Raw genomic sequence first — 16,047 nt, 5'->3', positions numbered from 1 at the left:
TAGGTGGGCGGAACTAAGTCGGCTCGTCTGGGGGTGAGTGTGACTGCCAATAAGGGGTGCACTCATGTGGAAAACGAGCATATTCCTATCCTGCTCTGCAGATATTCATATCATGTGTCACAGCACATACTGACAGTTCAGTGTGAATGACACATCATTTCACACCATATCATGCATACGTAGGAGTATAAAATATCTTGTATCATATTTCTTCATATTTGAGATAGTCAAGTTGTCAATATTCTATACAGTAAACTGTAGGTTATATGCTTAATATGCTTAAGACATGGGAAGGGGATTAAGACATGTATGTAAAAGGAGCATATATGAGCCCTTAGTTTAGAATAAATGAATAAAGCTGCACTAGAAATATGGCATATTATTCTATGAAACTATTTCTGCTCTTATAACCAAATGATCAGCCTGATGGTTTGGTAATGTTTGAAGGTGGGGAATTGATGAATTTGGTTATCTCTCAGCCTGAATATGAAATTCCATCCCCGTCTTTTTCTATTTCTATGCTTGTTCTCTTCAAATCCTTTGTACAAATCCCCATCAGGGACAATCATACAACACATTGAGTCAACAGACAGGAGACATAATCCTTTTTGGCTATTCTGCCTTGCTCAGGACAGAAACAGGAGCTGAAATGCATCAGCCACAACCGTCCGGCTAATGAGAATGCCCAAAAGTCATCACATTATCATGTTCCATGTAGTATCATGGCGTAAATGAATCCGTCCCTCAGAGGTTGCTTTGGTCAGGCATAAGCAGGGCACAAATATCTCTCATGTTGAATGTTACTCTTGTGTCATGTTTGAAATGTATTCGGCTTTGGGCTGTTACTGTGCAGCTAACTCAAGCATTTCAAAATCCATTCCTGTCAGGGATCAAACTGTGTGTGGTGAACATAACCTGTACATAACCTGTGCATCCATTCACAAGCTAGATGTTTGTATTATAATATGCATGTTTGTCCTACTTTTGCGCTCTCTTTTGCATGACATAAAAGGGTTGGACAAAATAACAGGAACACCTCATAATATTGAAATTCTTTGATAAAAACTATATAATTGATGCTTGTTCTATTCAGTTTCTGTTGACACTGACAGCTATGTTAAATTCATATGATATTTGAGGCTATAATGTGTGGTGGTGTGTTGGATTGCATCAGATTGTAATATGTTCCTGTTATTTTTTCTACCTCCTGCAAATGATTCTGGGATAAATATATTGTAAGGATCAGATCTAGACCTATTTAAGGCAGAATGATGGGTTGAATCCTGTTGGCCATCTACATGATTTTTACCGTGGAACAGGTGCATATACACTTCCACATAATCAGGAATAACCCAGCATAGTTACTTTCATAGCATCCCGTAGTTGTTGTCCAGATGATTCTGAGAGAGGAAGCTATAACTCGCTGTTAGTTGTGAAATGAAATCACTTGTATTCATGTCACCCTGCTCCCAGTGGGTGACACGCTTGCTTGTAGTAGTAGAGTAGTAGTAGAGTGGCTGATGTTCTGCATCAGCTAATGGGGATAAAATCCTAAATTATAGTGGCTCAGTTTTCATTAGCATCCCCAGTGTCTCTCAGTCAATCCAGTGGTTGAGGACACGACTTGTTTCCCAGGCACAGCATGGTGGCAACAAAAGTTTAACAAACATGTCAACAAATTCTGACAATGACTGATAGATTTATTGTGTATGGATGACTGGTTGGTCTGGTGGATTTAGTGGATTATCCTGAAGGCCTGCGGGGATAATCTTCATCCTTTAGTGTTCCCATAAAGTTGACGTAAGATGTGGAGTATCTGACCTCTGAAAATTGATGGAAAAAGAAAAGCACTTTGATCTGCACACAGTTATCCTGTTTGATGGATGGAGATGATCCCCATAGACTTGGGATAGATTTTTTTTTTTTTTTTTTTTTTTTAAATGTTTACTGCATTCAAAAACCTGCTCATAGAATAGACCTTTAAAGGAGTCACTGTAAAGTTAAACACTGAGGAAAGTTAGCACATTTTGAATGTAATCAATAGGATGACAGCACAGGATGGGTGTTCTAATAGTTAAAGAAACAACCTGCACACACTTTTTGTGGACGCTGATTCATTTTCTTCAGTCTACATAACAGTTTGGACTCAAAGTGTAACTTTTACACAGTGCACAATAACAGCCAACCTGATCAAAGAGAACATATAAAAGAACTCAGCTGGAGCCAGTATTTTCAGCTGCAGTACCCACTCAGCGTCTCTTTTCTCTTCTTGAGGATCAATTTGTCCATTGACCAAAAAAAAACACCTTCAGGCACAAGACTTGATTCAGTCTTTCAGCCTAGTGATGAGCTGCCCATTTGCTCATGTATTTACCAAAAAGAGCTACAACACAAATGATTTTGCAAACCGAAACACTACTTGTGTGTGAAGGAGTGAAGCACTGAAGTGCGAATGCGCTAATTGATACATCGGGAGAACTAAACTCATTAAAGCTAGTCAAGAGGAACTCAAATATACTGTCTGCAGTACCAGTGCAAACCAATATTAAAAACCTGAAATAATAACAAAAGAAATAAAACAAAAATATTGATAACCTCATTAACCCAAAGCAATATTCATCAGTCATCACTACACTTTGGTGTAGATGTTTGTAATTTCACAAACATCTACACCAAAGACAAACTTAATGGATGTTTTGCACAAACCGTAGAGACAAACAGGGGTAACATCTTGATCTCGTAACCACTACCTTTATAAAAGGGGTGGTTGAAGCTTGAATTCTGTTTTTTTCCTATTTATTCTTTTTCTGTCTTTGTCAGTTACTGGAGCTTCATATTTCAAATGTGAACAAACAGGATGGAGCTGAAATAAATAAGCAGAATGAATAAGCAGCTGAAATAAGCAAACGGCAATCACGAAATCTGAGCCTGGTAGGCTGAAACACTTGTCCACCAACAAAGTAGTTGCCACACTTACCTCTAAAAGGGTCTTAATACCTTATTAGTGGAATAGTACAGTTTTAAACTGCCCCCATAATGCAAGTGAGTTTAGCTATTTACACCTTAAAGGTACCCTGTGAGGTTTTTGCATTTTTTTAATATGTGGGTTCCTGTTTTCTTTGCATTCTCACCATTCATTGGTGGTAGTAAGACACCAAGGAAGGCATAAAAATGCCAACATAGGCAGTGAAGAAGAAGACTGCTACCAAGCAAACGTGGATGTAAATGATGCACTCAGCACGTTTTTTAGACCTCGAGGATTTACACATTGCACTTGATGTGAAACACTGAGTCTAAACATAACTAAGTTTTTATTGACCTGTATCAAGAGAGAGATGTTGGGAGTTTACCCCGTCACTTCCATACAGTTTCCAACTGCGCATACATTGATATGTATGTCTGCACTGCTACTCCAGCATGATTATTGAGTTGTTGTTTTCTTTATGGATACCCATATCATCTGTCATTGCCATTTAGTTTTTGAACCAAAATAATAATCTCCAAAAAATCTTGTAGCTCTGTTGACTATTTACTATGCTACACCAAGCAGCCTCTTGGATTTATTAACGTTCTAAATGTCAGTCATGCTGCATTATTCAGACCTCAGGAGGTTTTTTGTAAGTGTGTAGTTGTTTTGTGCTCATATTTTCTCAGAGTTACCCTTATCTCTCCATCAACTCCTCTGTTGTGGCCCTCTCTGTGTAGAGAATGACGTGCAGATCGGGGTCCGCTCGTGCACGGAGTCCTGTCTTAAAAGGTTCCACTCTAGTTGTTAAATTAATCAAAGCCTTTGTGTAGCCATTTCCAAAAATCTCCAACTGACTGTATCACTTTCTAAACTAAACCGTGTGTGTGTGTGTGTGTGTGTGTGTGTGTCTGGGGGGGGTGCTACAACAAGAGTAGAGTAAAGTCAATTCACACTGCATAATTAACATTTTATATTAAGTTTAACGAATACCAGCTTATTTAGATGCGCTGGAGAAATCAATGTCATTCTCATGTGATTAGGAAGAATTTCTAGTCTTTTCATATTTTTAGTTGAATTCAAAATTAATTTTTTATCAGTGTAAAGTATAGTATAAAGTTTTTAATTTTCAGTAATGTAACTTTTCTAACTTAATACTAATATAGAGTGCTTTGCTTTGCTTTTATTAAATGTTATTAAATTATCTCATTCATAACTAAAATACTAATGTCAGCTAAAATGAAGCCTAAACATATGTGGAGGAAGTGTAATCTGGCCTTGTTTTGTTTGTGTACTTTGTGTATGTATTGTTGTTCAAGTTTTTCCCACTTAAAACAAACTAATTTGAATTCTTTCATTTCAGCCTTTTGAATTTGTAAAGATCAATTCCCTTGGAAATAAGGAATCAATATCACTATAATCAAAAGCCCAACATATTTTATATCAGTCAGATACTGTACTTCTCCAAACAGTCACACTCTCACTGTCACCCATGTCAGACATAAATGGGCTGTCATTCAGTCAGAATTGTGCTACCTTACATTTGTCACTCCACATCGCTTAATTTCTTTATAGGCTTTGTTATTTCTTGGTGCAAGCAGTTTAAACTCCTGATTCCTGATCCTTGAGGTGATTTGAAGAGACTCAAACAGTGAAGTGAAGTGGAGGCAATGTTCTCCCTCCTTGGCTTTTCCACTCTCTCCATCAAGTGTTTATTTGTTTGTCGGTGACAGGAGGTGAATAGAGGGACTGGGTGTCAAGTGAGTGAGTGGCGCAATGAAGGATTTGGGCAGAGTCAAGGACTTTTTATGTTCTGGCAGATCTGACACTGGCTGATTCAACTGCAGAGGACTGCTGGCACCTTTTGATTTCTCTTCTTTACTCTTGCCTTCTGCATGTCTTCATTTTCTGCCCCTTTTGTGTTTTTCCGAACTGATGTGATTGTCTGTCTTTCTTTAATCCTCTCAGTTTCTAACTCTCTTCTTCTGACTACATTCCTTTTTCCCCTCAGTCTCTGAATTTCTCTTTGTATACTTTTCCCACTGTCCATTATTTCCATCTCTTATTGTCCCTCTTTATTTCCCCCATCTTTATGTCAGTCATTCTGGATGTTTCGCGTTGCCAGCTGCTCCGCATCTCTCCCCTCATGTGCCCCATGTTACTGATGTCTTACCCAGACAAAAGCCTCCTCTCCTGGGCTTGATGCCAGCCAGGTTATCCCTTCTCTTTTGCCCGACCCCTGGAGGTTTTAGATTCAAAAGTTTCAGGATCTCTCTTCTTAAAAAGCCCCAGGGTTACGATGGCAACCACAACTATGGGATTGGGCCATTTACTCTTGGGGTAAATCTTAGGGTTACAGAAGAAATTAGATATGTGTTATTAATTTTCTATTCCGCATGTGTACTCTAGATACATTTTAAACTCAAAGTGATCTGCTTATTGTTACTTCACTTTAATGTTTTTGACCTTCACTATACAGAATAATGCAAAAGATGGAAACTTGAAAGCTCAAATACCGACAGTGCAAAAGTTTTAGGCAATTAAAGTAAAGTCAGGATGCTTTCGTAAATAATGCCATGGATAGTTTTATTCATGAGTTAACTTCATACACTTTGCATATAAGTGCAGTAAACAGAAAAAAACTGAATCAAAACAATATTTGCCTTGACCACCTTTTGCTTTTAAACCAGAACCAGTTCTCCTTGATACATTAACACACAGTTTTTCAATGTACTTGGCAGCAAGGTTGTTCCAAGCATCTTGTAGAATGTGCCACAGTTCTTCTATGGATTAAGGACGCTCAGTGTCTCCTCATGATCTCTTTTTGATGATGTTGAGATCAGGGCTCTGTGGGGGCCACACCATCTGTTACAGGAGTCCTTGTTCTTCTTGTAGCTGAAACTAGTTCTTTATGACTCTGGCTGTTGCTCGTTTTCATGCTGCAGAATGAATTTGGGACTGATCAGACACCTCTCTGATGGTACTACGTGATGGATAGCTGGGGACATCTTTTGTATACTTGTTTAAGGAGATGTAATTTTAAGATTCTTTTACAGGGGATTGAACATTTTGTGGAAAAACCAAATTGTTGTGAAAAATCGGAGGATTTGCACATGATTTAAAACATGTCTGGAGGGTATCAACAATGTGATGTGTATGTGGTCTCTTTTGCCTAACAGCTTAGGGACTGACCCTCGACATCCTTGTTTATTGTGAACACAGTGGGGTTGTGACAACATTTTGGATGACCTTCAAAGCAATTTTGTGTTGGTGGTTAACATTAGACTCTGCTGGACCCACAAAAATCCATCATTACACATGAAGGAATATCCCAAATTAATTAACAAAATACAATCTTTATCTGTGTCCTCTAGGGAGACACGTATCTGTTTCCCCCATTGGCAGAACAATGTAATTTTTCAGTGCCTTCCAAAACTGTTGCAGATCACTTGTTGAAAAATAAATCGGTTTTATGGTCTGACAATGCTGTGGTTACCATTAAGTTACCATTAGGTTTAGGAACAAACACCACTTTAAAATACGTACTTTGTCGAGGAACGTTCACGGTCATGGTTGAAATACATGCTGACTGACTGTAGGAAGCAGGAAACAAACAGTGGTCTCCCATTGCAAAGTCCCACATTTTGTTGTCACACCACTTCCTTCTTTGTTCCTGTCAGGAGTCAAAATTACCACCGCCGCTTGAAGACTTTGTCACTTCAACTTAAACATATGTCATTTTTGAGCAATTGCAAAATGATTAATGATGTTGCTTGTCTTTGTGGGACAGGCGCTTACAAATACATTTCTTACTGCCAAGCTTTGTGTAGTCCTGTATACTTTTATTGTAACTTCTTGTCCAAAAAAAAAAAAAAGAAAGATTTCCAAGACATCAAAGCTTCCATTTCAGGCAGCAGAAAAAAAACAATAGATGGTGTTTTGGATTGGAATACTTTGTTAAGGTTAAGGGTGATAGCATTTCATTGAAGTGTTATAATATAATGTATATGTGACACTATAATGCAGTGTTACAATGCGTTTTTCCAACTCTAAAGCTACTTAAAGGAGATATTTCAAGGTATTTGTGTGTGTATAATGTGATTATTCCAACTTTTTGCAAGGTTAATAGAAGGTTGCTGATCCACTTACACTCTTTTTCTTGTGCTGGGGCTGTTTGGACTAGGTTGGCAGAGTTTTGAAAATAACATTTCACAGTCTGTGGCAGGATAATTTCTCTTCTTTGATGATGGAGGTAGGGGTGGTGATGGAAGTGTATAGAAAAATAGAGGGGTAAGGGGAAGGATAAAAACACCGCAGGGATGGTGGTAGTGTTTGAAAGGGGACGGTTGAGTGGCTCTGTTAAGGTAATATTGACAGAGGAAATGCAGAAACTAAAAAGGAAAGATGTACAGTACAGCGAGAGATGTAGACAGATGTAAACAGGAGGAAATGCAGAAAGAAAGAGAGAGAAAGAAAAACAGGGAGTGGGAGATCTGCATTGTGGCCCAAAGCTGAATGCTGCCTTTATGAGCAATAGTTAAAAGGACACTGAGGCGTGAGTCCCTGTAACCATAGCAACTTCCCAGGAGCCCTGTGACGGACAGATAATAGAGTGAGAGAGGAGTTCCTTTTTTCTTCTTCACCCCTCCCTCCCTCCCTCCTCCCCTCCTTCTCACTTGTTCTCACTTCCACTCCTCTCTTGGGCAGTTTGTTGGATCCTCGCATCTTACGGGATTTTCCTTGACTCGGCTGGCCTGTTTTTGCCTTTTATGTGCGCTCTGAAGTTTGAATCCCAGCCCAGCGAAGGCTGCTCCAGACAACTGTTGCCATAATTGCTTGTTGTTATCTCTCTGAGTCACTTTTATGGACTCTCAGAACTATTTGAGGACTTTATTTTTGTGCATCCAGAAAGCTGTTTTGTTTTGGCACAGGCAGAAATGTGCTCCAAAGGCACTGTCTCAGCCCGTGATTCCTTTGTCTACATTTCAGAGGCTGTGCTGTCAAACCATGGTGCTGCCGCCGAGACCAAACGCCCTGAGAATATGCAATGCTTAACAGTAAGTAAGATCAAACCTTTTTTACTGTCTGTGTGCGTGTCCATGTAAAGCTTAATCATCCTTTCCTTTTTCAGCTGTGTGTGTGGGTGCATGTGAACTTGAGTAATTGACATATTGTGGAAGTTTAATGGTGTTTGTGGAAATAAATGTCTAATAATGCTATTGCTATAGTTGTTGGAGGTTTTGGTGAGTGATTTCTCCATACAGGTGCATAACTTATTTTTTTCTTTGATTATTGATAGTTTGCATATTGTAATTCAATGTGTTTTCATGTGCGTGTAAAATGAATGAATAGGTCTATATACTGTATACAAAGTAGTTGACCCGTGACATCGCACCATGTCCAACAAACTCATCATGCATAAACATGCCTTCAGTAAGATATTTACTGCATGAATTCCATGTCACACATTCTCAGGAACCATAGCAACTAATTGAATCATGCTTTTGAGCTTGGAGCAGTGAATGGAGGAAGATGTCATTTCTTGAAAGACAATGTATGTCATAAAGTTCACTTGCATGTGAGTCACATGTGGAGCAGAATGATGGTTGTCATGAGAAAGGCGAAAAGCGAAATGTGCAGTCAGATGTGAAGCCACATTTCCTTATCTGTTCGTGGAAATCACAAATCCTTCCTGTGTTCTCTCCACTCATCCTTAACATTTTGTGGCTTACTTCAGTTAGACATTTCTTTGAAGTCCATTTTCTGTATTTTCTTGTCCGACTCTATGGTTGCCATGTATTAATTAATAATGAATGAGGAAAACCACTTAAACTGTTTACAGAGAAACAGGGGGATGACTGATGATACTTTAACCCATTTTACAGCTGTGCAATTGGAAACAATAATTATTTAAGTCCATATTTTCTTGAGAGCAGCAGTAATAATAACAACAACAGGAACCAAAACATATTTACATGTAAAGACCTAAGTTGTCCACAGGATTAATTTATGGTTTAGGACCTGTAATGGACACACAAAAAGCAAAAATAAAAATGTTATTTTTATCTTTTGTGGATTTTCATGCTCAGTCCTCTGTGCACTGCAGTCCTTGTCACTACTTACTGCTGACCTGTAAGAGTTTCATGCTAACGCTATCAGTTCTATTGGGAACTTTCTGGATGAATCACATCAATACATTTTTGGCTGCACCCTACAATAGATGCACCTTGGCGTGTTGGACAAGATGTAGAAACGGTTGCTCAGGGAAAAGTGCACTTCCTAACGTCATTAGTAAGTGCTAAATAGCTAGCTAGGTATTTGTTGTCATTTGAACAGCTTCATTTTTTTTTAGATACAGACTGGTATTATCCCTCTTCAGTTAACTTTATATTGCCTGTGTCCTGGCTTTTAAGCTTAATAACAAAGCATGATGATTACATCTCAGCTGTCAGTCAAAGACGATGCACAGCAGCACAAGGAGCCGCCCTCCCACAGGCCTGGAGGCTAAAGGAGTCTAAAGCCGTTTTTTCTCACAATATTAAAATAATGTGAAAATTAAATTTGAGAATCACTTTTACTTTGCATTGTATTTTGACAGAAAATAGGCATGTGTTTTTACACTAGGAATAAGGGAACTTAAAACAAACTAGATCATTCACCCTCTCCTCACTATGTTAATAAGCAGTGTTTTTAGCATCTCAAAACTGCTGTGGTAACGTGGAGATGAGTCCAATAGTTGTAGTTGTAAAATCATGCACTAATTTTGGAAGTGGTGTAGGCCTACTTGCTTAAATGTAAATTTGCACTACATTTTTGCAATTTGTTAATATCATACTGAGAAATAAATATATAGATGCTCAAGTTATGATATAATTATACATTTTGTTTATACAGAGCTTTTAAAGGCTCACGACGGTTTACACAGGTAAACTATTAGCAAAAACAAGTTACACACACACAAAAAAAAGCAGTGGGAAAAACATAGTATTAAAACAAACACAGTAATAAATGACTGCTGGCAGAGGAGTGACTCTGTATTTATTCCCTGAGTCATTTGACCCATCCTCCAGTGTCACACCAGAGATAGGATTTCCTTGCTGGTTATGAATGCTGCATCTTTTTGTACGCTTTTGTTGTCACTTCAGCTATGGGGGAAGATTTATTCTTTATATTTAGAATCTTACTGGGTCCAGAGTTGGCAAATTTCCAGAGTGACTTTCATGGAAAATTGACTCTGGCTTCTCTTCCCACACGATGCCAACACGGATAATACTTTAGCAAAATCACTTTTACAGGTTAAGATCAGGTGTGACAGTGTCTATATTTAGATAAGGTCTTTCTTTATTGAAAATGAGGGGGGACAGGTGAGCTGGCACACATGAGGCATATAGTATCTTCCTGTTATGGGTATTTTCTGTGAGGCTTCACCTGTCTGTAACACCAGATAGATGGTATTGAAGTTGAGATGCTGCAGTGGAGCAGGCTACATGAATCTGAAAAAAGAAAACTGTATACAAGCACTCAAAAGGAAAGGTATCAAACAGCTTTCAGTCCAACTACACATTCAGGTTTCTCTACAGCATATTGTCAGAAAACAGGCAGCACTTCAGTGTAAGCAGTAGCCTAATAAAACAAACTGACAGACCCTAAGTAAAGACACAGTGGAAACCACAACCACACATAGCCTGCTATAAGAGAAATGCCTCCGTCTGCTCCAAATATGCTGGCCACAAACAAGAAAGAATTCACATTCACACTCAGAAGTGCAGCCCTTAACATTCAGCTTTCAACCATACAAACTACTTAGAGGATGTAAATCCAGCAAAATGGATAATAGCTCCAATCATGGGATTAATTATATAAGCAAAGAAGGAATAAAAAGAGAACTTAACTTTGGTGTCTTGTCAGTAGTGTGATGGATTTAACCATAAATGTTTGCTGTGCTTTTGAACTGAAACAACTCCCTTTTTTTTTTCCAAAACATTTCTTGGATGTGTTAATGGGTTCATTCATAAGCAGGCATTCAACTGCAAAATACGTTTCAAAATCTATTATTTAGCCAGCGTGTGTACTTCTAGTGTTGTCAGTTCTTTTTCTGTGGTGTCCAATTTGCCATTGTTTTCCAGCAGTGCCACTGTGTAGTGAAAAGACATTACTGTCCTGCAGGGTCATGCCACATTGGAACAATCTCACAACAAAATCATTGAATGAAAAAGATCCAAAGTGTGAACACCAAAATCACTACTCTGCTTTATATGGTTAACTGAATCCAACAATGCACAGACTCCAAATGGGAAATGATAACTGTCCAAAATCTATCTAGAACAGTCTGTCAAAACAAAATTCTACCGTTATAACATTATAACTACCTTAAGATTTACTCAACCAGTTGAGTTTATAAAACTCTGTGGCTATTTGGTAAGTTTCATAGGCAATGACAGGCATAGAGAAAGTAATTGGTTAGTTTTAAATCACCAAACTGGATGAGATTAATCAAAAATACTGAATTCTTCCAATATATAATACTATAAATATATATCATTATACATAAATATACATCATTATGACTTAGACTCCTGGAGCGGCTGACAGTTAGGCCCATTCAACAGATCAGTGTGTCAGTGAAACGTATCCGTGTTTCTTTTGAAACACTCCAGGATGTGAACTCTGTGGAAAGCAGTGCTCATATGGAGTTACTGTAATAAGCTTGACTGGACAGGATTAGACAGAGGAGCTCACTTTACTTTCACCTTTCACACACTCTTCCTCTCTCTACACGCAATGCCCATCGGACACACACAGAAACAAAGTTAGGGATTATTTATCTCATAAAGTAGTGCTAATACATTTGACCCTGTGCCTTTTTGTTGCTTTGTGTATGTGGTACGCTGTTCCTGGCACAGTTTATCCCAAGCTAGAGGTTTGAGTTCTGAATTGCAGCAGATTCAGTGCATTCCTTACATTGCTAGCAGAATAACGATGCTGCATTCAGTATGTCAAGAGCTTGAGAGGCTTTTGAAGTCATATGTAAGGTGAAAAGGGCAGTAACGATGCGGTGCAGCATTGAGATGGAAAGGTTTTACATCCGTATTTGTGAAGGCTCCTTTCCTCTCTCCTTCCTCCTCCCTCCCTCCCCTTTAATACTTGTTCTCTCTCTTCCTCTTTATCTCCGGGTGAATCAGAGTAACAGATGATTGTGTGGCTTGTGTGGGATAGTCTCTGGGGAGAGTTAAGGGAGGGGGAAAAACACATTCACAGACAAAATTAGGGGAGAATGGAAAACCTTTTAGACTTTCTCCTCTTTTCTGTACTCGTTTTCTCTTGCCTTGTCCTTGCTCCCTTCCAGACCGCTGCGTATTTCCTCCTTCGCTGTTGTGGCCTCCTCCACCTCCCCCCTCCTCCTCTCTTTTCCCTCTTTTTTCTCCCTCTGTCACCCCATGGTCATCACCCATACAACACAAAGAGCTCTGTGGTATCGTTAACTGCCCACTCTTTACCTACTCAAACATTTTTCACTGTTTGATGATGGCCTTACACGTGAATCATTTCAGTGATTTACACAGGGCACATTTCAGGCTTTGGACACTTTAGATTTTGGTGAAGATAATACTTGATATCCACAAAGGAATGTCCCTCAGAAAACCACAAGGCTATTTCAAGAACATTTTCCTATCCACTGTCTACAGTTTTACAACTTTCCTCTGCATTTATGCTTAAAATCATTGCCCTTATGTATTTAGATAATTACCACATTTTTGAGATAAATTATGTTTTAAAAAATGTCACACGGGCCGCTCTGTTATTTTGCTTTGTATGACTCACTGCGAGCTGAATGTCTTTTCAATTTAACCAAAAGAGGTGTTCACATGATTTGCTTTTTAAGATAATGTCGGCATTTGGGAAAAATACTTGTGATGTGAAATGATTAACTTCACCTTTCAATCACTGTGATATTTAGAGAATCTCTGACTTTCTCTTTAATAAAAAAGACTAATGCCTTTCTTCTAGAACTAAAGCACTTCTTTCTTAAAACAATCTGCCATTGTTTGTGTTAACTCGATTTGTAGGTATGTACGGTCTACAGTAGGTTTGCTTTACCGGTCAAAGTTACAGATATGTCGGCCTGTTAGAATGCATCATAAAATATTCAAGTATCTCCAAAGTATGAGAAAATGACTGTTTTCTCGGATCATAGTGATGATCATCTGAACCAGAGGTGATAAATTTGACATGCAGCACAACAAGTGTTCATTTTCTCAGTTGCCTTGTCAGCATTTATCAGTTATATTTACATGCAAAGGCTCATGTCATTGGCAAGGAGCAGAGAGTTCATGAATATTGACAATAGTTGGGCCCCGGACAACATGCCCCCCCCCCCCCCCCACATCACTTTGCTTGTCGCCTAGCATTAGCTCCTAAACCATATCTGTGAAAATGGGTCTGACACTTCTGTCTGACGGGAAAGATGGGAAGGAAGGGTGAGGTGAACTGAAAAGAGGACAGTGAGGTTAGATTTTCTGGCCGGCGTCTCAGAATAAATGAAGAATGGTTAGTTTTATTGCCAGGACGTATCCCTTTGTGAGTATTTTAGGCCCAGGGCCCAGGCTGTTCCTAACCCTCATCTGTTCTCTGCTAGATGCAGGATATGTGTGTGTTCTTATACTTACTCTACTATATTACTTTGCTATTCTGCACCTTCTTTTAATTTGAAAGAACATACAGTTTAAACCACGTACAATGCAAGCTGCTAAAGTTGTGCAGTGTTTATCACATTGTGTACACTGCTGTAGCTCAGGTTGACAAGTGAGCTGTCCATTAATCTTGAGTGGATTGATCCCCGCCTCCTCTTGTTCCCATGTTATATCCTTGAGCAAAACCATGAGCCCAGATTGCTCCCAATGAGCAGACCAGAGCCTTGCATGTAAACTCTGCTGCTATTAGTGTCTGTGGGCTTGAATGAATAGAATGAAAGGCTTTGTAAGGACCTTTGTCCTACTCAGGTTGATAATTGCTACTGTTGTGGCTCTAGAGATGGCAGTGTTGGGCTTTTGCTCAATCGAGCCACCACTTTGGTCCTGACTGAAATATCTCAACAACTGTGAAATGGATCCATGTCCAGCAGATATTAGCATTGTCTTAGTGAGCATGTTAGCATGCTGACGTTAGCATTTAGCTCTCTGTGCCTAAGTGATCCTCACAGACTCGCTGCTCTTTTCTGCGCTCTGGTCCAGGAGGTTTGCAGTGTAGTTATGAATCCATATACTTAGCTTCCACAGTTTGAATTTTAAGTGCAACTTCAGCTGTGACCCTGAACTTGGCCTTAGACCCATCTTGTGTGTTCATTGGCGTGGAAGACGCCTCCTCCTTTGATAGCTGTTTATTCAGGTCAGAAAGAGAGGGGGAGACCAAAAGAGAGAGAGAGAGAGATCCCACACTACCAACCACCAGATTGGCCTCGTCTGGCTCCTAGACAAGCTTTTCAAACTCTTCTTTCACTCCTCTCCCTAAGACATGCTTTCTTCTCTCCCTTTCTTCTCTCCCTCTAATCCGTCCTTCTGCCTATTTAGAGGTGAACAGCGCAGCGTGAAAGAGAGAGAAAGTGTTTTTTGTGTGCTTGACGGGTAACCCTCGCCCTTTTGAAAAGGCAAACAGAGAAAAGCTGCCATTACTACTGGCATGAAGGCATCTTAAGACAACGGCCTTTTCTGCCACTTTATTAGCATTGTGGAGACTAGTGCAGCATCGCTCCTCGTTCACCCCTCTCTTTCTCTGTCACTTCTCTGTCTATGTTTCCATGAGCCAGAAATCCAAATGATAAAAAGGAGAAGAGGCAAGCTGGGAATTAATAGGGTTGCTAGGGGTTAGACTGGCCACTGTTTTAGCCGTAATTTAACAGGCTTTTTCCTGCACTGCTGCTGAGGTGTTGTTGTTTTCTTTCTGCAGATTACCACCTCTTTCCCAGGCATATGGACATTGAAAACAAAAATAACAGTAATGTTTGGATAACTAGAAGAGGAGGGGAGATTGCAGACCTGTGAATTTCCGTACCGTGTGGTCAGAGGGCTGGGGGGGGGAGCAGTCAAAAGGAAAAGCAGAGGAAATATGGAAGTTGAAAACATAACAAACAAGCATAATGTCTGGACGGAGACTGGGGAGTGTGGGAGCTAAGGTGGAAAGAGTCTGATGAGGTGTGAATTCTGATTGATATATATGTGTGTAGGTATGTGTGTATATACCAAACAATACTGTTAACATTCTCTTCTGTTGGGAAATGTGATCATTTAAGTTTGGTAGTCCTTAAAGTTGTAAACAATCAGAAACATTTCCATTTACAATGTTAAAATGGTCTGAAGTTTAAGTCCGCTGTTAATAGTTTTCATACCCCTGCCTGCCCAGTCATTCCTAATTAAAATCCTGCCTTTCTCACTCTAATTCATACACGTCACACTCGTGCCACCTACATTAGTCACTACAGTGTATATTTGCAAAAGACTGAGAGCTATGGCACCTCTCACAACCTCATAGTGTGGACTCAGGAAACAAACTGGCCTTATCGGGGGCAGGCACACAAAGCTGTCCTGGCTGTGGGGTGGCGAGGTATGCATAAGTGCATGTGTGCATGCGCATGTGTGTGTATGTGTGTGTAGGGGGGTGGCGGTGGGAGGCACTTCCTCCTATTCTTCTGCTGTTGAAGAGTTCCCATGAGTGCCCCAGCCAGGAGCTACAGTGTGGCCTGAGCAGGCCGGGCCAGCGCCAGTCTCGCCTACATGACGCCGCCACACACTCTCACACAGCTGATCTCAGGCGCTACTGCAACAGTTGCTGTTCAGGCCACAAAGCAAGAAGCAGGACATTGTCTTTACTGGATAGAGCAAGTGCAAGAAGAGAGGAGAAGAATGAAAGCGTAAAGGAAAGAAGAAGGGAAGACAAAAATATTAAGAGGAAGACATGAAGCTGTGGATATAATGATGGGTACAGACTCATAAAAACTTGCACACAGGAATATGGATTGATGACTGGAGTCGTTACTGACAAACCTTGAATGGACAAGAGTGCAGCTGAAGGTTAGTCGCAGAGTGTTA

General features: G+C 39.8%; 1 protein-coding gene across 1 annotated transcript in view; it reads left to right on the top strand.

Annotated features, from left to right (window-relative positions):
* Positions 1–16,047, top strand: part of LOC111239575 (regulator of G-protein signaling 3-like) — a 33,473-nt gene that overhangs the window by 10,427 nt on the left and 6,999 nt on the right. Inside the window, exon 3 of the mRNA XM_022769478.1 lies at positions 7,955–8,022. Within this exon, the coding sequence (XP_022625199.1) occupies positions 7,955–8,022 (68 nt within the window). The remainder of the gene's footprint in view (positions 1–7,954; positions 8,023–16,047) is intronic.

The sequence above is a fragment of the Seriola dumerili genome, unplaced genomic scaffold (assembly GCF_002260705.1).
Source record: "Seriola dumerili isolate Sdu_G_001 unplaced genomic scaffold, Sdu_1.0 BDQW01003009.1, whole genome shotgun sequence".
Taxonomy (NCBI): domain Eukaryota; kingdom Metazoa; phylum Chordata; class Actinopteri; order Carangiformes; family Carangidae; genus Seriola; species Seriola dumerili.
This window is presented reverse-complemented; position numbering and strand designations above follow the sequence as displayed.